Source organism: Battus philenor, unplaced genomic scaffold (assembly GCF_028537555.1).
Source record: "Battus philenor isolate CCGP_79_NKW_IND1 unplaced genomic scaffold, ilBatPhil1.0.hap1 SCAF_20, whole genome shotgun sequence".
Classification (NCBI taxonomy): Eukaryota; Metazoa; Arthropoda; class Insecta; order Lepidoptera; family Papilionidae; genus Battus; species Battus philenor.
The window spans coordinates 2163486-2186796 of NW_027181683.1; the positions used below are offsets into that span (position 1 = coordinate 2163486).

General features: G+C 32.9%; 1 protein-coding gene across 1 annotated transcript in view; it reads left to right on the forward strand.

The window, feature by feature from the left end:
- Positions 1-23311, forward strand: part of LOC137922949 (uncharacterized) — a 104245-nt gene that overhangs the window by 48354 nt on the left and 32580 nt on the right. The window contains exon 2 of the mRNA XM_068766062.1: positions 9094-9513. Within this exon, the coding sequence (XP_068622163.1) occupies positions 9094-9513 (420 nt within the window). The remainder of the gene's footprint in view (positions 1-9093; positions 9514-23311) is intronic.

Genomic DNA, 23311 nt, shown 5'->3' on the forward strand with positions numbered 1-23311 from the left:
ATTTTAATGATGAAATTAATATTTTATCTCAATGTTAACAGACATTAGAGGGACAACAAATGCAACAGCGGACCATGGTGGGAAAGAAATTTTAAAACGATTTTCTGAATGGTGCTGATGATATTTTAAAAAGAGAGGGGCAATTCCAAATGGCCCTAGGCAAGAATGAGAATTATGGGAGGCGTTAAGAGAAGAACAGAGAACCAGAATATTTTATTACGTAATACCATATTTTATGTGTAATAAAATATGTCTAATAAACATAGAATGATGAAGGGTATAGTATTATTATTATCGTTTTATCACCAATACAAATTATAATAAGAAACAAAATCCAAAATGACCGGGTAAAATTAAATCCTAGGACACATACGCACATTTGTATTTAATCTCTTCATTACAATTAAGGAATGGTGAAGACATATAAAAGCTTCCAGAGGTTTCCAAATTAGGCAGAGCCTGGGTTTTTGGAAAACATTACATTAATATAAAACATATAATATATATATATATGTATACCTATATATATGTACATATATATACATAAGTATATGTGTATGTCGTTATCTACTTCACTTTGTCTATTATATACCACGATGATTTCTTCTGCGTAAATATAAGCTTTTCAAAATTATAATCGGCTTCTTCAAAGCAAACAAATGGCTGTTAAAAATATTTTGTTTTAATTATAAATTAAAATTAAATACTATTTGTGCAAAATTTACTCGAATATATTATATGACATCATTATTGTTACCTTAATATATTTCTTAAAATAAAATTAAACAAAAAAACAGGAAATTAAAAGGAAATCTTCAGCTCTTCCTTAGCCAGCTCTTTGCTACGCATGCAATTAATGCACAAAGTGTGAGTCGTATAATATTGTATCCGAGGAATTGAACCCTCAAATTTCAGCAGTATACCGCTGCGCTAGCACGGCCTACGTCTTATTGTGATATAGCATGCCCATAACAATGCTATACATGGTTTTATTACAAAATGTACTGCGATAAGAAATTTTAAATTTTTTTGATTTGAAACAAAAGAACAATTTCATTTTATTTTAATGTACATTAGCTTGTGAATGATTAAAATAAATGATAGTTTTATGCAGTTTTTTATTACAATTTCATAATAGATTTAGAAAGGTATGGATAGACTTAGTTTAAAAAGAATAAAATATTTAAAAAGAAGTGTTATAGAGAAATTGACGTAGTAGTGTTTTTAGAGTGATGTCTGCATTGTTGACATCAATAACAATCACGGTGATTTTAACAAGTTTTGAATACGACATAGTTTAGGAGAATTTTTCTTTATTTAGTTAACAGCTGAAAAAATTATCCGAATCCTTAGGAGGTTATAGAGACCACTACCTTTATATTCATGACCACTAACAATACTTGCTAAAATCCGTCTACCTTCATTTTTTTTAACAATCACCTAATGTGACAATGCGCTCTGTGTCATAATCATCATTTCAGCCATAGGAAGTCCACTGCTGGACATCGTCAGATGCCTTCTGTCCACCTTGCGGGTGAACGTCCTATGCTGTGCTTGCTGGTGCGGGGTCTAAACCTTAGAAACCAAATAAATTTATTTAAATATAGTTATCAAAATGGGACGATTGATAATTTGATTTTAGTTCAGCTTCGGTCCGAATAGGGATGCTACGGAGGAACTTGCAACTTAGCTATGAAATGTTTTAAAGCGACTAGAGCTCGGTGACTTAACTGGTAATTATGAAGTTGAGGTCTATCACATATCGCATTTTGTTTCATGGAGGGAAGGGATATTTTCTAAATAGGAGGATCCTTTGGGAGGAAGACAAGGTTAAATAGGATTCTTACTAGCTAAAGCAATTTGTGGTCTAATATGTACCTATAAAAAAGCACGCCGGGTACGGAACTCGCAGGTGCCAACATTACTGAGCCAAGGCCCATCTTTGCTAAGCAGCAGTAACACGAGACCACCTCGTGTTGTAGCCCTCCTTCGGTTGGTATCGTGTGAACGACAAAGGCCCTCACGATTGGCAGGGGATACCCCGGGCTAGTGTTAGGAAAATAGCTTAAAACTGGTGAAGATTCTACGACAGCTGAAAAAAAAATTCTTCAGTTACCGTGCACAGATGTCATTTCATATAAAAGCCGATGTGTGACGCAACAAGTAACTCTACGCAGGCGTGTGGGCGCGAGTCAACGGCCACGCTGACGGGTCAATTCGATCTGCGGTTCGGTGCCCGGGTCAGGTTACCGCTCGAGCTCTAGAATGTTCCCAGGATGTTAATTGACTCGAAACTGTATACGTGCATGATATCTTAAAAAAATGTCTATGCGACTTTACATATGACTTATCATATACATAGACAAACATACATTGATGAGATATACACAGGTGTTAAAAACATGTACGTGACTTTACATATATATATAATAGCTGTTCCCGCAAACTTGTTTTGCAAAAAAATAGGGTTTTAATTAAAAATAAGGGTTGATCGTAGAGGGGTGAAAATTTAAGGTTGTATGTATTTTTGTATGCTGTATCATAATAAAATAAAAACCAAAAAAATTGTCTAAAAAATAAAAAAAACAATTTAGGGGTGGACCTCCCTTATCACTTAGGGGTATGAAAAATAGATAGTAGCCGATTCTCAGATTTACTGAATACGCATATAAAATTTGGTAAAAGTCGGTCAAGCCGTTTAGGAGGAGTTCAAGTTCGAACACCGTGACACGAGAATTTTATATATTAGATATATATATATATATATATATATATACACGATACAAATGTACAAACATTGATAAGTTATATACAGGTGTTTTGTGTAAGAACAATAAGAGGTAAATTTATTGCCTACAAAAAACTTTAAAGCTATTTCTAATCAATTTCTATGAAGTGTTTACGATGAAATATGCTACATTAATTTATTTTTTCTGCCGGAAAGCGACCGGCCAATAACTTCTGTTAGTACAAAGTCCATAAACAGATAGTATACAATAATTTATTTTATATGCGGTAATGAGAATTTTGATAACGATTTTCCTTACTAAATTATTAATAAGTCATTTATTATTTCCCAAATCATTGGTTTTGACGTAGAGTGTACCATGTATTAATTGACAGAAAATGAAATATACATTCACCCTACTGAAGCTTCTACACCTATAATCAATCATTTTGTATAGATATTGTACAGGGAATTGAACAAGTAGATCACAACAATGTTTGACGCTAATAAAATACATTCATAGCATAGTTACATATATATATCTCGACAGACTTCGTATTGCTTGTCGCATTGCAATATGAAAATGTATTAATATAATATATTTCACAGTGATATATATTAAATAGAAAATAAATAAATTATATTTGTGATTACCGACGACTAAATTCACACTGCTGCATATAGCTATTAAATGATAATATAGATTTGAAACGTGTCGATCTAACCGCGCGAAGTTCACAGCGAACTGTCAAATGCGCAGTTTTAATAGTTTAAGTTTCTGATCTCATTTATATGAATTTTAAGATGGTCATTAACATATTCCATGCCACGTGGGGCGTATACGACCCCTGCTGCACTTTCCGTTCAGGCCATTTGCAGGTATCATTGAAAAACAAAGGATTCTTAACCCTTTCAGGACCATAAGGTTACGGTACCTTATTTAATCAATTTAGCTAGATGTAATGAATTAATAGGCATCCTAAAAACATAATTTATACTAAAAATTCAAAAAAGTTTTACATTTTTTTTGGAAATTTATGGGACAAATATGTCCCTATGGTCGCTAAGGGTTACTTTCTACTTAAACATCTAAATTTTGGTTTACTTGTTGGTAAGTCTGTTTTGTTGTAAATAATGTTCATTTGTTACTTAGTGCACTTTTTTTACTTGTTTATGAATAATATAAATATAATAGGGCAAGTTATTTGTGGTACTGGGCGAAACAATTCCTGTTGTTAGATGATTGGTTAATGATTAGATGGATTGTTTTTTTGAGATGTTGAAGGTTCAGGTGATTCTTGCCGTTGAAGAGTCGTTGTTTCTTCAACCTCGACATCAAATACCCCTTGGTCATCATCCTGTACTAGAAGTCTTTGGTCTTCGTCATCAAGCACTAAGTCATCTTCCTCATCGCTATTGTCACCCACAAAAATTTGAAGAATTTTATTTTTTCGAAGTTCATAAACTTCACGTTCCTTACGAAACATATTCTGCGAAGAATATGAATAAGAAAATGATAGCATTTTGGTATATCACCAGGCCAAAAGTTAAGAAATTCTGTATAAAAAGTATCCCTTTACGCCGACAGGGACATCCGTGTCCCATAATCTTTATAACGATTTAACACAGAATACAACATAAATACATTACTAACGAATATTTAGAATAACAATTTACTTACCAGGTAATTATAATTTAACACTGTAAAAATTTGAAAAGCACTTTTACAATATTAATTATTCATTCCAAACAGCAGATCATTCGCGCCAAAAGAACTCTAACGTTCCGGTGATGATAGACAATAAACGGTGTTAGTTATCATGTATTTCCAGTAAAAAATAATAAAAAGGTACTTTCCGAAATGTTAAAACAAAAAAATAATTTACAATTGTTACGTAAATATTTAATTAATCCATGATTTTTGCTTGGGACACCGGCGTCCCCGTGGTCGTGAAAGGGTTAAACAAATTAATTGTAGGGTCGAATATAGATAAATTCACATCACATATGCGCGTACGTAATGCAAATTAAAATTTATAACTGTTTACTGCTAATTATAGCTTTATTTAAAAAGTGTAAAGCGTACGTCTGTTTTTAAGAAATTAAAATCTTCAAAAATTGCCGTGTCACGGAACATGTTAACTTATAAAAAAAATGAATGAAATCTGTAGTCGTTTTCAAGTTACAGCGTGACGAAAGGAAAAAATGATTAATTTTTATTTATGTCAGATTTTCGTTGATTCTAATTGTTAATACCGACGCAATAGTGCGGTGCTATTTTGTACAACTACCCGTAAAACTAACGCGAGGTAATAACTAGCGCCATCTGTTAATGATGTCTGAAGTTACAGCAATACTGACAGAAATATATATTATCCTTATCTATATACGGAATAAATCGGAGTGATTTTTGAAAATCACATGATAATAATGAATGATTCGCAATCGCTAACAGATATCGCTTCACGTGATGGTTATAAAAATGATTTATCGAAAGTTTCAAAATTAGTGCTTTTTTATTTATTTATAAACGTCATATACATCTACCCTAAAACGGCAGAAACCTTGTAGTACCTCAATTATAGTTTTTTTCTCTCTTAAATTCCTATTTTTATTAATTTACTCAACTCCAGTTCCTAGGATTGTGTTATGTGAATCTTAATTTTAATGTTATAATTAGGCATCCGTGCTATATATTACTCTATTAGATGGCATTTAGAATGGTACATAAAATCAGCATTAGCACAGTGATTTACTTTTGGCTGATTTAAAGCCGTGGGTTACCGGTTCGAATTCAGAGTCTGCGCATTCTGGACAAAATAAGGATTTTTTATGGAAGCATCCATGACCTAATGCTATCAAATATTACAGAGACAAGATATTGACCACCACCATATCATCCCTTGCATAAATGTTGAATTATGTTGTTTTACCATCTTACAATTTTTTCTTACATATTAATAAATATAAACATTCTACTTTGAACGTATTTGTTATTTTGATAATGAGTACAATTTAAATCTAATACAAATTTCCTTTGCTTTATATAATGATCTGCTAAATGAAATTGCGTCGAGAAATTTCGATGAAATTGCTTGCATGACTAATTTATTTTGAACGGTATTTCACAATTGACTTCAATTGAAGCCATTGTAGTGTAGATATTGGTATAAAACAAATGAATAAACTATGAATATATGTACAGTATGATTGGTTATAGGCGTAAAAACTCTAGGGGCGAGTGCACGTGTGATGCACCCTGCTCGCTGCCACTGCAGATGAGTAATTCTTCAAGTTAAGGTGGTGACTTTGGTTCTTCTCCGGATCCGGTTCGTCCCCTCGATCTTAGAGCTTAGCCCTCTCGGTTGTTCTCTGGGTGACCTGGAATCTTTTTTTTTAGATCCATAGTAAGCGACCACCTCTAGGATCCGTATGTCATCATCTATGTCTTAAGACATTTACCTTTTTATTTATTATTAGTATTTTTAACCCTTAGTAGCCTGATTTACGAAAGTGATTTTTTTTAATATTACTATGTTTACTTGAGGGTCTAGATGAAGGGAAAAATAGTTTTTTTTTAAATTCGTTGGAAAGAATATTACACAGTATATATTACAACATTAAAATACGTACAGCCAACCTAAAAAAAAACTATTAGTAATGTGAACATTCGGTTTAAAAGATTGGTATCAAAATTGAAACTCTAGGTTATTAAGGGTTAAGGCGTTAGGCTTGTTGTATACACTTAACAGTGAAAATCACGGTTAACAGAGTTATATGGATCACTATGGGAGCTTGTTGACTTGAATGGCGGCGAAACTTCACGGGCCCGCCATTTATATATGGCTTACAAACATAAACGGTTAGGAAAACATGCAGTGGAAACGAAACCTAAGGCGTGTTTTATTTAATATTAAATGACCGTGTATTAATGTTGTTACAATTTTGGTGGTTGAAATATTGAAATCAAACGATCTTGAAAAATGCAATTTTGTATATTGCGTTTCCACATAGAGAGGAAGAAGTGTTAGAGATATAATTAATATGACAAAAGTGAAGAGTGTTGTCAACGTGACAGTGTTGCTACTGTTATATATTTATTAATACATAAATATGAGTGTGTTCTCAATTATCTAACAAATGTTATACAATAAATTTCAATACTTTTAAAGGTAAATTTAAATACAGCCTCAGATTTAAGATTCTCTATTTTACTCCTTTTTTTAGACATAAGTGAGGGTAAACAAAAAAACCTTGATAAAGATTGTTGTGGGCTCTTAGATCAGAACGCTTGGAACCCTCGTAACTTTATGTAATGTTCAAGTTTGCCATTACAAGTTAACTGGATTTGATTATAGATTCTCTAAGTATTAGATTCTTGGAATTCTGATGATGTGTCAAGTGATCACTATAAATCAGTAATAAATGAATAGATATTCAATACCACTATACCCTTTGTTATATCTTTTATAACCTTTCTGTATCATCAATAACAAGACAACAATATATATACAAGTAAAAAGATTGGCATAATTTTATAAATTTTTCGTGTAATAAAAGAGATTTATGAAGGCGCGGCATGTGAGACATCAATTACTAGGTTGTGAACAAATTTGACAATTCGTACAGAAAATAATTGTAATTTTTAATAATTAGTGACTGACACACTCACGCGCGCGTGACACATGCTCACACATTTTTATAAATATAAACATTATTCTTTAATTGTCATTGTTTTCTGGTATAATTTTATTTTCATTTTTTTTAATATTCTTCACATAACTTATTTTAATTTACAAATAGGGACCCTAATTTTTGCAACACAGATCTCAATCTACCATAGAAGTGAACATTGACATCGGGTGGAAATTTAATAAAATTTATTTTAAAAATTGTTGTGTAAGTAAAGACCATGCCTACTCGTGATATGGGTTGATCAAGTCAATTAAAAAACTAGGCCATTAAAAAAAATACATTGCCATACAGTTTAAAGTTTCGTCGTATGCATCGAAGACCTTTCTAAACAAATACGACGGTTAAAATTCGTTCCAAATTCTTAAATCTGTTTGCGAATAGAGAAAGCGCATGTTGATGGCAGTGCGTAGTGAGGCAGATGTCTCCGTGTTCACAAATCGGTTGCATCGCTTTCTTTTTACATCTGTACGCGGGGTAAGCGATACATGTGTCGAGGTCACGTTTCGAAATAGCCCGTACAATACAACGCGATAGTTCGTACTGTCTTATGTACTATTTTATAAAGATTAGGAGAGTTACTTTTTATCACACTTCAATACGTTAATATTGTAACGCCATAAACGGGTCTATATTAGCACAAGTGTCCGCTGAAAAATGTATCTGAAACGCGTGTAATGCAAATTCTGTTTAACTCTAAAGTTTATTGTCTTAATTTAATCTGTTTTAAAGTCGTATAAAGCAAGTTGTTACATTCCAATAAAAGAAAAAAATTGGAACATTTAGATCAGAGTCCTCAAACTTTTTTGTGTCGTAAACCCCTTGCCATGTTTTTCCGTGTTGGGTCGACCCCCTACTTACCTGATATTGATTTCCTGTAAATTTCTAATTGTAGTGAAGTTTAATGTTAAAAACTTAGAGTAAAAACACATGTTAATTTATAAATTTAGTGATAGAATTTAAATTAAAACTACTCAAAATAAAATTTTGTATCTGTTATGTCAAATATACATAACACTAATATACATAAAATAAACTATAAATAAATTTTTTACTTCATAGGTACTTTTATAAATAATAAAAATGTTTCGATATTATAAGATAGTATGATGTAAATAAATAGGTACTATCAGTGTGTGTGTTGAGATCCACTATCGTGGACCCCCATTTTCATTTCATGGACCTCCAAATTTTTTTTCGCTTAACGTAGACACCTTGCAGGTTGTCATAGACCCCTAGGGGTCGATAAAGACTACTTTGGGAATCATTGATTTAGATAGTTATAATTTCTGAAAGACTAACTGCAAATGGTCAATGTGAATATGACTTTCGAATTTAATTGTTTAATAGGCGTGGCTAAGAGTGACAACGTTGAGTCACACACACATTTTCACTTAAACACAATAAACGAGATATTTTTAAAAAAAATTCTAACTTTTTAACTCATCTAAACAACTTAAAGGTTAATCTTTCCGAAAAAATTAAAACTCAAAAATATCTAAAAATAGTGTCTGGTAAATACATGAATTGTTTTGGATATAAAGTCTTTTATTTGTAAAATCTGCTAGCAAGTATTTTGAGAGTCGAAATATGTTAAGTAACCGCAGATGGAAATCTATTTTTGGGTTTTTAATATCACAAATGTTAAAGTTTTTGTTTCTCCTTTGTTACAGGATAAGAAGATATACGACATACCATGTGAAATATCTCGTCCAACTACACCGGACTTTGCAATACCGTCGACGAAAATAGACTTTCAAAAGTTGCGACAGAATTTCGAAGTTGGTTTCTCTGATGCCGCAACTGATCTGAAACTAACTAAAACTGAAGCAGAGAACCAGAAAGGTTACATCAGCGAGGCGAAAAAGTTATTCGATGGAGAGAAAACGGAGAAACCGTTGCTGGCGAAGAAGGTGTGGAAGTCGACGGAGAATGTATCCGACGAGTTTAAAGTGGCGAAGAAGTCCATCCAGAAACAGTTCTGCACTGACACGAGGAGGTATAGAAAGTTCGAGAAAAGTGAATCGAGGTCAGGAGCCAGGCTGAGTTTAGCGAAGAAGGAAAATAGTCAGCTGGACGTTGACAGAGAAAATGTGAGTATCACTTTATTTATAACAAGCTAATAGAAGCCTTAGAGTCAATGTGAATTAGTAGTTTTCAGATTTTCAGAGTTTCCAAAAACACTAAGAATTTCATAATTTAAAAATGGTGTAATTAAAACGACTTTGTTTTTAAATACAGATTTTCATTTAGTTGTGTGTATATCACACGATCGTATATTATCCTATTGTAAAACCGACACGGTTGTGGATCTATACACTCTTGCATCTTTGAATAGAAATGTTGTGTAACGAGAGGCAGCCTAAACAGAATTCTCAGGTGCCTTTACGGTCCAGTCACTTCAAGGAGACTTCCCCTAAACAATCTTATATTAAACTAGCTGATCCCGCAAATTTTGTTTTGCAAAAAAAAATTAAGTTTTTAATTAACAAATAAAAATTTAGGGTTGTATGTATTTTTGTATGCTGTATCATAAAAAAATTAAAAAAAAAATTAGGGTTGGACCACACTTAACATTTAGGGGGATGAAAAATAGATGTCCGATTCTCCACCCTGGCCGATATGTGCGATAAGATTCACGAAAGTCGGTCGAACCGTTTCGGAGGAGTTCATTCACGCACACCGTGACACGAGAATTTTATGCATTAGATATTAAACTAATATTTATCAAATTCATTAGGAGGAGGCCACGGGAGATATATTAACTAATATTTTTAATAATATTATTTATGCGCTATATTTTAAAGTATTTTATGTAAAATAGTGATAGACACAGTAGGGGTTTATTTCGGGTTAAAAATGTTAACGAATCCTTCACGGGCATGGATGTAAGCAATAAGTTTCACGATAAATCTTAGGCCTTGTTTTCCTAGTTATATAAAAGGTTGTCAAATAACTCCCTTCCGCCTTTTTGTCTTTTGAATTTCGCGGCTATGTACAAAGCGCTACAGAGCTCGTATCTGGCAATACTATACATAATTTGAAAGGTCTTGACATAACCTACAAAACGACGCTATGCATGATTAGTTTGGATATTGCGTTCAACAGTTATAGACGTGTAAACATGGAGTTCACTAACGCCGAAATTCGCGCTATTTTAAAGTTTTCCTTCGTTAAAGGCAAATCCGCTAGAGAAACGTTCCGTGAGATTAATGGTGTTTTGGGGGATGGTACTCTATCACTTCGAATCGCGGAGGAATGGTTTCGACGATTCAGAGCCGGCGAAAACGACACCATGGATAAGTCAGCCGGCGGAAGACCTGTGACGACAAATACCGATCAAATCATGGACTACATCGAGTTAGACCGGCATGTGGCATCTCGTGACATCGCCCAGGAGATGGGAGTTAGTCACCAAACCATTTTAAACCATCTGCAGAAGGCTGGATACCAAAAAAAGCTTGATGTTTGGGTGCCGCATGATTTGACGCAAAAAAACCTTCTGGACCGAATCAACGCCTGCGATATGCTGCTGAAACGGAACGAACTCGACCCATTCTTGAAGCGGATGGTGACTGGCGACGAAAAATGGATCACATACGACAATATCAAGCGAAAACGGTCGTGTTCGAAGGCCGGTGAATCGTCCCAAACAGTGGCCAAGCCGGGATTGACGGCCAGGAAGGTTTTGCTGTGTGTTTGGTGGGATTGGAAGGGAATCATCCACTATGAGCTGCTCCCATATGGCCAGACGCTTAATTCTACCATCTACTGCGAACAACTGGACCGCTTGAAGTAGGCGATCGACCAGAAGCGTCCAGAATTGGCCAACAGGAAGGATGTAGTGTTCCACCAGGACAACGCCAGACCACACACTTCGTTGATGACTCGTCAGAAGCTATGGGAGCTCGGATGGGAGGTTTTATCACATCCACCATATAGCCCGGACATAGCGCCAAGTGATTACCACCTGTTCCTGTCCATGGCGAACGCCCTTGGTGGTGTAAAGTTGAACTCAAAAGAGGTTTGTGAAAAGTGGCTGTCCGAGTTCTTCGCAAATAAGGAGGGGGGCTTCTACGAGGGAGGTATTATGAAGTTGCCGTCTAGATGGAAACAGATTATCGAACAAAACGGCGCATATTTGAACTAAATCCGATCACTGTAACACTTTTTATAAAGCATTGAATAAAGAGCAAAAAAGCGGAAGGGAGATATTTGACAACCTGTTATCTAAAATTAAAAGTATAGGATCAAAAAAAATGTTATAAGAACATTCAAGAGTTTTAGTTGATGGAAATGTGAGGAACTTGGTTTGTAATCATTTACATGGTTGATATAAGGTAAATGTGAAAAAAAAAAAATAGTTAAATTTAATGTTGAGTTTCTGGTCGTTTTTTTCTGAACAGATCAGCGAGCCGGTGGTAGCTACTTAGTGTTAAAATATTCTAGAATAAAGTTATTTTAATTTTGACGCGGGTACAAAAGATGCAATTGAATTATATTGAGCGTCTTCAACGTGGGGTGAAAGTTTTGGGATGAAAAACCATTTTTACTATAAATTTAATATAGCACGTTAATATTCCGGTATGAACCACGTAACTGTTGTTATAAAAACGTTAACCATTAAACCGACTTTTCTCTACGATTGTACAGTATTTATCGAACGAAGACGATTTCGTATGAATCAAACCATTGTCTCGACGCATCTGGTGGGAAGGTTCCCAGTGCATTAATCACCGTTGATTAAGTTTAAACGAATATAAACTTTAATGTGTTGTTGTTACAATTTGAATTTAATTATCAATAGATATATCTTATGCATATGGGTCGAATTTGTTCGGTTGTAGGAAAGAGACAGATTACGTACTGTTATTCTCAATGCCAGTTAATAAAAAACGGGTGGTATTCATTTGCAACGGTAGATGGATTTCCAAGATTTTTACGAATGCGTATAAAGTTTCGTTTTCTTTAAAATCGAATAATATATGTAGCAAACCATTAACTAGAGCTTTGGCGATTACTGTTTTGAATTCTCTGTTCACTTTGAATTTGATTTTACTTTTTTATTTTATTTTTCGTCTTTAATAATATTTACTTGTTTCAACTATTTTTTTAATTTATGTCTGCACCGCCTAACGGTTAAATGGTACCGAATGCCTGCGGCATTAAGTTCGCCCTTACACATATAGTAAAGAAAAAAATAGTATATTAACTGTAGATTAATTAGTAAGAAATAATCATGAATTCAAATGTGCAAAAGCAATAACGATACGTGCATTTTTAATGCAATAGTTCAAAATGGGTCATTTGAACCGAATATGGTACGCTTAGTGTTAAGGTCGAAGAAAGACGTGCGCAGGCTTCACACGCAGGCAGTACTATTGAACATATTTAGGACAGGCCTGTGTTCTACAACTGAAATGTCAGCGATGAAATAGTTTAAACAAGATTCATTTGCCACATATGATCCGGTAAATCCCAAAAAAGAACATCAATGCCTCACAACTTAGTTTTTGTTTAATTTTATTACTTTTGCAATGCTGAAATCGAATTGTGGTAATAAAAGAATGCGGCGAAGGAAAATAGGCAATGTGTGTAAGGATTGTGAAAGAAAGGAGTATACAAGAAAGAAGATGTACTAAAAAAATTTGTGACGGATGGACACAGAAGAGAACGCTAATAAAAAATGTATAAAATTATTTGAAACAAAGGTCTGTCACATTTAATATACGCAAACGAGAATAACAAAAAAGAAGATAAAAAAAATGCTGACATTTTATCATCAGGGTCGTGGTGGATTGTGATGTTCCATGTTTAAAATAGATTTTAAAGCAATTTGAAAGCAATTGAAAATAGGTTTTAAAGCAGTAATTCAAACGGTATTAAATGCGCTGTTTGTGAAGGTTGGCGCTTAGGACTTTTATTTATTCCGTTTTATTTATTTTTTTCAATAATAAAAATCTACGAGTACCTTCGATTTAAGTTACTGGCTGTACAGGCTAGAGGGAGGTCCACACCCTACACGAGTAGACCTTGAAAATATAAGCAAATCAAAGTTCCTCAGTTACCGACGGACAATCTGGGTCAATTAGTAAACTTTTGATAGGTGCGCAGACTAATCGTGTTATGTGAATTTAGTACGAATGAAAGTATAGAAGCCGTATAGGTTAAAAACACCAATTTTTCCCGAAAAAAAAAGAAAAATAAAATAAAAAAAATACTGTAATGTTAGGTAAGTATAAATTTTTTGAATTAATTTCATTTGTCGAAATAAGTATCATGTTACACGACTTATACATATATCATTGTGAAGGTACTTTGAAGTTAAATAAAAATATCTTCTGAAACTTACATAGAACAACTAACGCCATCTCGTGTCTACTCCTAATAAACAAGTCGATTTCATGTCTACATTCTATTTCGCGTGTTTTAAATTTTGCCATGTGTACTCTCTATTTGTTCAAACTAATAATCAATTCTGGCTAGTAATAAATATTTGAAAAACTTCCATCTTAATTTAATATTCTTTGTTGTACACGCTAGAAAATATAGACAAAATTCCATAATAGTAAAGAAATGGTACAATGGGCCGTCTTATCACACAAGGCAATTTCTTCCCGACAACCGGGTAGTTAACATGTCATCTTAGTATTAGACAAAGCATATTAAAAAATTCTGTTTCTCGTCAAATGCTGTTTATAATACAAGTAGTTTTATTTCCGTTAGAAAAATCAAATTAAATTTTTACGGCTATGCAAATTGTATAGAGGACGTCCATAGAGTATTTACGGCGCACCGTGAAGTCTAATTTACTTCTTATAAACTGAATGAAATATTAAAAAATAATGCCTTAGAAAATTATTAAACTACCATTTGTTATTTATTAAATAAAGGATTGTTTAAATGTCAAGAATTCGCTTGATTATTTTGGTTTCATTTAGGCTATATTTGACAGAAATTGTGTGTGCATAAATCGGTATTGTTAAAATTTATTAAAATGTGTGTTGTTGTGAAGTACCTTCCTGGTTTTTTTCACAACTATAACACCTGGCGAAGTAGAGAGTCAAAAGTAAAATAGATTCTAAAAAAGCTGACGATCAATAAGAGTTAAAAGTTCCAATGTTGTATACAAGAAAATTATCAACTATGCAATAAACTTTATAAACAATGGATATTTATGGATACAATAATTATAATTTTTAAGAGCATAATAAAAATTGGATAATCTCGATCACCGATGAGGTGTAAAGAGTAATAGAGCTACCGAAACAGCTGTACCGGGCTTTGGGAAAGCGGCGAGAGGGGGGGGGGGGATAAAGCACGAGTGCCGCAACCGCGAGCGTTAACGGTAGGCTGATGGAACATAATCTATACGTTTAGTAACATGTCAAGTGTTAATTCTGCTTCCCTCTGTGTACTCTTTGAATTTTCTCCGGTGTAATTCCTTAAAATAAACAAACACCAATGATTATATCTTATAATCTGATGTGATAAAAAGTAACTTAGGTTAATTTTATTTAATTAAATAATGTTTTTCATAAATTCCACGCGGACGAAGTCACGGGCACAGCTTGTACTTTATAAACATTGAAATTGTTTGCAAAAGATGGTGCTGCTTGCATCCAGCGACTTCCCAAGGTCTTGCTTATGTCGTAAGTCCACATGGCGGTGGCAAACCCAGACTTCACAGGGCGTTTTTTCTTTATAGTTGAAGCATTTGACTTCTGCCTCGCCTGGTCCTAAGCAATGACTCGTTTCACGATGTTACATGCTTGCCTAGAAGAAACCTATTCACTTTAGCCTTAGCTGGAAACAATGACGACGGTAAGTTGTTTAACTCCTTGGCTGTTCGCATTATAAAAGTATTAGCATAATGTTTAGTGCGGGTAGAAAGAATTTCAACCGTGTACGGATGTCGTGAATCCGTACGGAATGAATGAATGATTGAATCCAATGGAAGAAAGGAGATGGGGGAATTATTGGGTGTAATTCTGAATATTAATATTAAAAATATGAAATTCATATAATAGTTCTATATTTGTTTATAATCTTTCAAATTAGTTTCATTGATATTCACTCAGTTTGTACATTACTCACTCTAAGTACATCTGATAGAAGAGCAACCTGATTTATTTGGACGACCGTACACAGGCGCTAACGAATACAATCACTGTGTACAAACAAGTCATCAGCACTGCCACTGTTGGTACTGAAAGTACACACGATTATTGCACTTAGTGTACGGTAATAGCGAAGCTAATTGCGTACCACGGTGGTGGCGTTCTGCGCGGTGGTGCGTGGGGATGTACAATAGCGGTTATTATCTTCAATGAGTCACGCCATACCAACGGAAAAAGTCACGAAATGTAAGGGCGGGTTTCTATGGACTTGCTCTATTTTTAACTACAGGTTGATTAGTTACACTACATTCGATTAATGTATGGTATACTCTATTCAAAAATCAATAATAAACAACGTAGTTATAATATAGATAGAAAAAGCGTTTTCAAAATTCCTATTACTACATATTAAAATTAATTATTTTTTATTATCTGTCCCTGCAGAATTTGTACTGAAAGAAGATCTGTGGGATATCTAAAGAAAAAAAAGATATTTCAGAGTGATCACTTTATAAATGGTTATTGGAAATAGGTGCAAAAGCTTTTAAGTTATCAACTAGAAAGCTTGAGAGAATCCCTAGAAGCCTCAACGATTCGACAATTTAATTAAGTCAAGCAATTTCCCAAGTAAATAGATGTTATCTCCACCCATATGGATTACCTTGTTCACTGCTAGGTATACCGGTTTTCTAGATTATCACCTTACTGAATAATCATTTACAGTTAGTGCTATAATATAACTCGTATTTAAATTATTAAATTTTACCGTTTTTAATCAATCTGGTAGATGGTTTTAATTTCTTGCGTATATTTACTCGTCTAATAGTTAAGGGAAAAGGATTGAGGAGGCGACTATCGCCTCCATCATGACAGACAAGGATGGAAGAGAATCCTTACTCGGATTCTGCAGGAAGGTAATTAAATTAGCAATAAATATAAATAAGTAAGCAAAATAGTGTGAAAATAAAATGTAATCTGAATTAAAATATTGTAGAAGACAAATAAAATCGTAAAAAATAAAAAAACATAACTGTGATATTAAACAAATCGTGATACACTTATGTAGAAGTGAAAAAATTAAAATAAAATGTGTGATATATTGTAAATAAATATACCTAACTGCAGTGTTAGAGGATGAATGGAATAGAATAGAAGATAAATATAGAAAAAATTGTTGAATGAAAGATTAGAAAGACATGTCATGTGATGTATGAAAGAAGAGAATGGAAATAAAAACAGGAAAGTGAAAAACTACTAAATAGGGGTGGAACGAGAGGACCCCAATAGCGGGGGCCATAAATAAAAAAAATGGTTAAAAAGTGTTACCTCAAGTTTTACATCAGACTCGCGTGCAGTTAGTGTGGTTTAAATATCACTGTTAATACTAACAACAGACTGAGTTTTAAATACCTTTATGTGTTACAAGTTCAGAAGCAATGATATGTAAACTCCTAACCTCAATTTATGATTTAGCTTTCTACTTGAAGAATTGGCCTAAATGTAGCAGATAACAGCCTGCCATAATACCAACACAAATAACCTCTCTATTTGTAGTTTTGGGACCCCAGAAAATGAGTCCTGTATGTAGAATAGGTTGTCAGCGTTTCTCAAACTTTATTGTTGCCATTCTCTATCTTAGCAATATTAAAACATTTTATCACCTCATCCCCCCCTCTATATAACATACGTAGTTTTTAATTGAACTTTTCACTTAAATGATAGGTTTAAGGAGGAAATCATTAGCAAATTGTCAAGGAAACACTATGTAAAATTACAATACATATAACGAAAATCTGAAATTAAAATTAATAGTTATTTTAATAAAGATTTCAAACTTATAATTATTTAACGAAATTATTAAAGAATTCGCTTTTTTCATTAATTTTAGCACTAAAATCTAGCATTGCATTTAAATGGCCTCGGAGTGAAAGGGTTAAAACCGTTTCGAGTGCATTTTCGAATTGCTTCACGAATTGTCGTACGCGTTCCCATGGTTGGTACTCTTATAATATCTTGTTTGTATTAATTTTAAGTTAAGCCAAGAATAAAGATATTCTTTCGTTGGTTTTATCAAATGGCGAAGAAAAACAGACTACGTGCGCGTAAGTTCAAGATCGAAGAGATAGACGTCGTCTGTCCAAATATCTCGTGTGCGTCATTTCAATCGCGATCTTCTGGTCTCACCGTTCATATACAAAAATAGGGAAGTTAAATGTCAAGTTGTCCGTTTATACGTATCTCGTGTGAATCTTATCTCCGTCTTACCGATTACATATCAGGACTAGGTAGACAAAGTATGTAGTGACATCCAATAATCAGCTAAGGGTCAGTTAGTTAATTTCATGGCTCTTGTTCTCACATAAGTGTAAGGCATGATTATAACTACGTAGGTGACACTTCAATTTATATTAAAAGTGGCCACTTAAAAATTAGGTAAAAAAATATTTTTGAAAATAGAACTCCTTAATTTCCGTTTCAGTTACATTACGACATTCTGACATTAATTCTCACAAATTGGCAGCTATTTAAGAAAAACATGTAAATATTTTTTTACGATTTTCATTGCGGTCTAGCCCAGTAACAAAATCATTTCTTCTTCGTTGTGGACATCAGTTGTTAGTATTTGGTAATGAAGTTCCACCTCGTGCTACTATTTACTAATTGTTTAACGAATTAAAACGTGTAGATATTAACAACGTGAAACATGAGTTTTAGACGAAAATGATTTTGATGATGGAAAGATTTCAACTAATCCAACAAATTACTTACAAGATGATTCTTGGTTTAATGTTTGGTACTTTTAAAACCTCCAGCGTTACCTATGTAACAGGCAATATAATAATTATACACTATATAACCAAATATAGATATGAACATATTACATATGTGTTTAAATTATCCCTATCGGTAATGAACGCGGTATAAATGGTAATTGATTATAGGTATAAACGTTTTAAAGGGGTGAATGTATAGCTAGCTCATTTGTCACGAATAACTTAAAGGCTTTAACAACTGTGTAAGTAACTAACGATATAAAAATATCAGTCTGAAACATGTTACAGTAACATATTTTTTCTATTAGATTCGGGAGGAAAAAACTTCTGCTAACACAAGGTCTACATGGACAGATAATAAACAATTTTTAGAACTCTTTTTCTTACTATGGTATCATTACGTCATTTATTATAAATGAAAGCCGATGGACGGTTACTTCAAGGCATAGATCTCCCCCAAAAATCGCCAAGATGACCGGTCCTGCGCTGCTAGCATCCAGCGACTTCCGGTAACTTTTTCGACCTGCCATCTAGTGGGGGCCTTACCCATATATACATATATGCATCAATTAAAAATGCACACATTTAATGTTATTTAATATTTGGTGCATTACTTTATTTAAATTATTTATTATTGTACTGTTAGTTACATTGTTATAGTTCTCTAATTTTTAAAATTAAAACTAGATCGATAATGATAAGCCAAAATTAAAATTATAACTGTTTTCCATTCAACTCAAAGGTTATGTATAAGAAAACGTGGAATTGATTTTAATTACTATAAAATAGTCGTTTCCATTCATATCATATATGATCACTGCAAATAATCCAAAGTATGACAAAACAAATGAATAACTATTTATATAGAAAGTTAGGAATTATATTGTGGACTACATATATATATATACATATATATATATATATATATATATATATATATATATATATATATATTTACATATACTGATTTTCTATTTTAAGACCAAACTATGATAATTAATTAATGTTGACTAAGACACTTTACAATTTTACTCCACTACATTGATCGATCGAAGGCGGAAAATCATTAATAAATAAGATACGAGATGTTTACATCTTGATATAGTCTCCATACTAACCTTGCGTCGCTATCGGCCGCTGCATGTGAACCAGCCTTTATCTGAAACGGTGGTTTCCACAAACTCTGCGCTAGTCGCCGTCTAACTGCAATGGGGTGTTGTGTTATTGTGCAAATAAATATACATTTTTGTGTTTTTGTGTAAAACAACTTATGTGACATTGTGTTTGTGTATTGTTAAATCGTGCATATATATTTTTGTGTGAAAATGACATTGAATCTTTGCGAATATTCCTGAAAATCTTTGTGCTTGGTATGACATTACATTCCATTGTGTAATTCTCTTTGGCCTTATTTGGTGGCGGTTTTAATGTTTCTTTTGCTTCGCAGTGTAGTGCTATAGATGTCACATTATTTGGGTCAATTTTCGGTGCACAGATAATAAATGGAGGCATATGATAGCGGTAATATGTTATATACCCTTGATCTGTATATTTTCATTTTTAACATATTACTATGTATAGCTTCGCTTATATTAACCTAATAGATAACGTTTTGTTATCAAACTATTGAAGTATTGTTTTTTTTTTAGATTTATTAATTGCATGTTTTTTTCACGCCGAGTGTTCTTTGCCCTTTGCCCTTCAATTTGTTGTTTAAGTGCAGAGCGTTAAATAATTTTTTAGACCTCTTTCCAATGACCTTACTTGAACCTTTTTACTAGTCTAAGCTTGTTTATGCCTATACTCTTGGATACTGAAAATCTTTCACAATAAACTCTCACACCCACAGCAAGATATGTGTCTCCCTCAAAGATATCTTTGAAGAGATATACCATAATCATGGCAGACGGGTTGGCGATAGTAGTGTGGTCATTATACCACACAGAGGACGCAGCTGTCCATCCTCTGGAAACTTATTTATGAGCGCTGGCAATTCTATATATTTAATGCACAAAGTGTGAACTATATATTAGGGGGACCGGAAAGTAATGTCGTTGCTGCGCATGTCGATATTTGATTGTCATTTGGTAGGTCATTACTTGTAAGACGTTGTATACTAGATGGCAAAAGGTTGTTGATAACGAAGGTGAATGTATTGTTGATAAGAAAAAAATAACATGTTAAAAATGTTGTCGTGTGAATTTAATTTAAGAAAGCGATGTTACTTTCCGGTCTTCCTAATAAGACTGTATCTCGAGTACCGGTCTCGCTACCTACAATTGTAAAAGCTAAACGGGTAGTTGTTTTCGGTCTACCTTGTGGAGGGCCTGATCCTCAACGATGACGACAACATAAAGTCGTGGAAAGCTCTGGATGCGACAAGATATTGAAAATTAATGTATAGGATATAAATTTTAAATATCTGGCTTACATTAATATGTTACATATATTATATAATATCGTCCTTAATTCCGTAACATACTTAAACAAATAGATTTAAAAGTTGTAATAGTGTACGATTTAGTGTTACATAGATGGTTCTAAATTTTACTTAACCTATCAGCATTACAATCAAGCAGTCTGGTACAAACTAGGTGGAAGGGTTTCGTATTCAGGAATCAGGGGATAAATTCCCTTTATATATATATGTATATATATATATATATATATATATATATATATATATATATATATATTTGGCGTTTTTCGTGAAGAAAATAGGCGTGGTAGCTTGAACCTTTATAGCTGCGCTTGTGTTACGTCACGCTGGAAAAGGTTATTATTCCTGGTATATCGTGACTGAATACATTAAACTGACTGAAAGATATTTTAAGCATAACCCAAATGAAATATAAATTCTAATTTTAATTCAAAAATAAACTGCAAGTACATTTATTTATTACGTGTATTGATTATGGCCATAGATTTTGTGATACATTTAATTTATTTACCTATATGTATTATTATTTATTACGTTGTATGATCATCATTTTTTTGTGATCAACTGTCATGAATACCGGAAGAGCCCAATCTGATAGAAATTGGAAATAAATTGTACACTAGAATAATGCTATCCTTTAATAATAATGCTACCACACATTTTAACATTGACTTAACGCATTTGGCTTAACGCGTTGTGATCGAAGGGTTTTTAAAAGGCCACCACGTGCCATTAGACGCGGCGTTGATATGCTCCTCTTTAGTTGGACCGACGATATAGATACAGGATGAGGGATAAGCAGTGGGCGTCTATTGGCTGAAAAGAAGAAGGTCCTAAACGCACCATGGTTTGCGTAGAGTTCACAGGAAACTCAGGCGGTTTTTTTTAATTATAAATCAATTAACATCTGTCAAATAAATATCGAATTTTATTAGGATATCACAGGTTTCAATAGAATTTAGAGTGCACGAGTACTCTATAAGCAGTTGGAGGAAGCCAATGTTTCTTAAGAACAAAAGTTATGAGAAAATCTTTTGTTTATATATATATATATATATATTTATATATGTATATTTATATATGTATATTTATATATATATATCTATATATATATATATATATCTATATATATCTATATATATATTTATATATATAGATATATGTAACAAATTTCTGAACAAGATACAACAGTAAAGGTTTAAATGAAATATTTATAATCTTATGAAACTAATCTTTAAAGTTTACTTTAGACCAGTGATTCCCAAAGTGGTCTATATCGACCCCTAGGGGTCTATGACAACCTGCAAGGGGTCTACGTCAGCGAAAAAAATTTGGGGTTCCATGAAACGAAAATGGGGGTCCACGATAGTGTATCTCAACACATACACTGATAGTACCTATTTACTTACATCATTTTATCTTGTAATATCAAAACATTTACATTATTTATAAAAGTACCTATGAAGTAAAAAAATTATTATATATGTTCATACGTTACTATATACACGTTTATATATACGTTACGTATATTTTACATAACAGATACAAAATTTTATTTTGAGTAGTTTTAATTTAAATTCTATTAATAAACGTATAAATTAACATGTGTTTTTACTTTAAGTTTTTAACACTAAACTTCACTACAGTTAGAAATTTACAGGAAATCAATATCAGGTAAGTAGGGGGTCTACCCAACACGGAAAAACGTGGCAAGGGGTCTACGACACAAAAAAGATTGGGGAACTCTGCTTTAGAAACTTAAAATTCGTCCATTGGCATAAATATGTAAACATTTTTAATGTATTGAGTTTATATATATTAGCGAGGGTAGGGTCGATTGTTTATTATCGTGGGTACGCCTTATATCACGTTACTTTACGATCTAGATAGAATAAAAAAGAACTAAGATATTTGAGACTGTCTAATCAAATAATTACAGTGATTAACTGAACTAAAAATGTGGTGATTTAATGAAAGATTTATTAATTAATTGAATTTATTTATGACTAGCTGTGCTCGCGACTTTGTCCGCGTAGAATTTAACAAAAAAAAATCTAGTTTCATTTGTTTTATATAAGATTTTTTCTGAAATAAACGTAGCCTAAGTTATTCTTTATTACACTAGCTACCTGTCTGTATAAATCATGTCTAAATTGATCCAGCCATTTTAGAGTCCGGAACAGACAGACAAAAATTTAAGAAATGTAGTTTTGGTATATGTACTGTATATATATTCATATGCATGTAGTAAAAAGCGGTTAAAACTACAATCAGACACTCCATTTTTATTTATTTGTACAGATATACGAAAAATATGTTTCTCTGTACAACCCACAGAATAAATTAAAACACCAGTGACTGTCAAGTTTTGTAGTCTATAAAATGTAATGGAATTAAAAATATCGCGTACCTTGAAGTATTCGTATAAAAATATGAAGCTGTTTTATAATATTTTAGTGTACTAGATAGAGATATTATGTTTGTTAGTTATCGATGTTTCTTATTAGGATGTAAATTGTGAAATATTATGGTTACTTTGAAAACGTATTTTTTACAT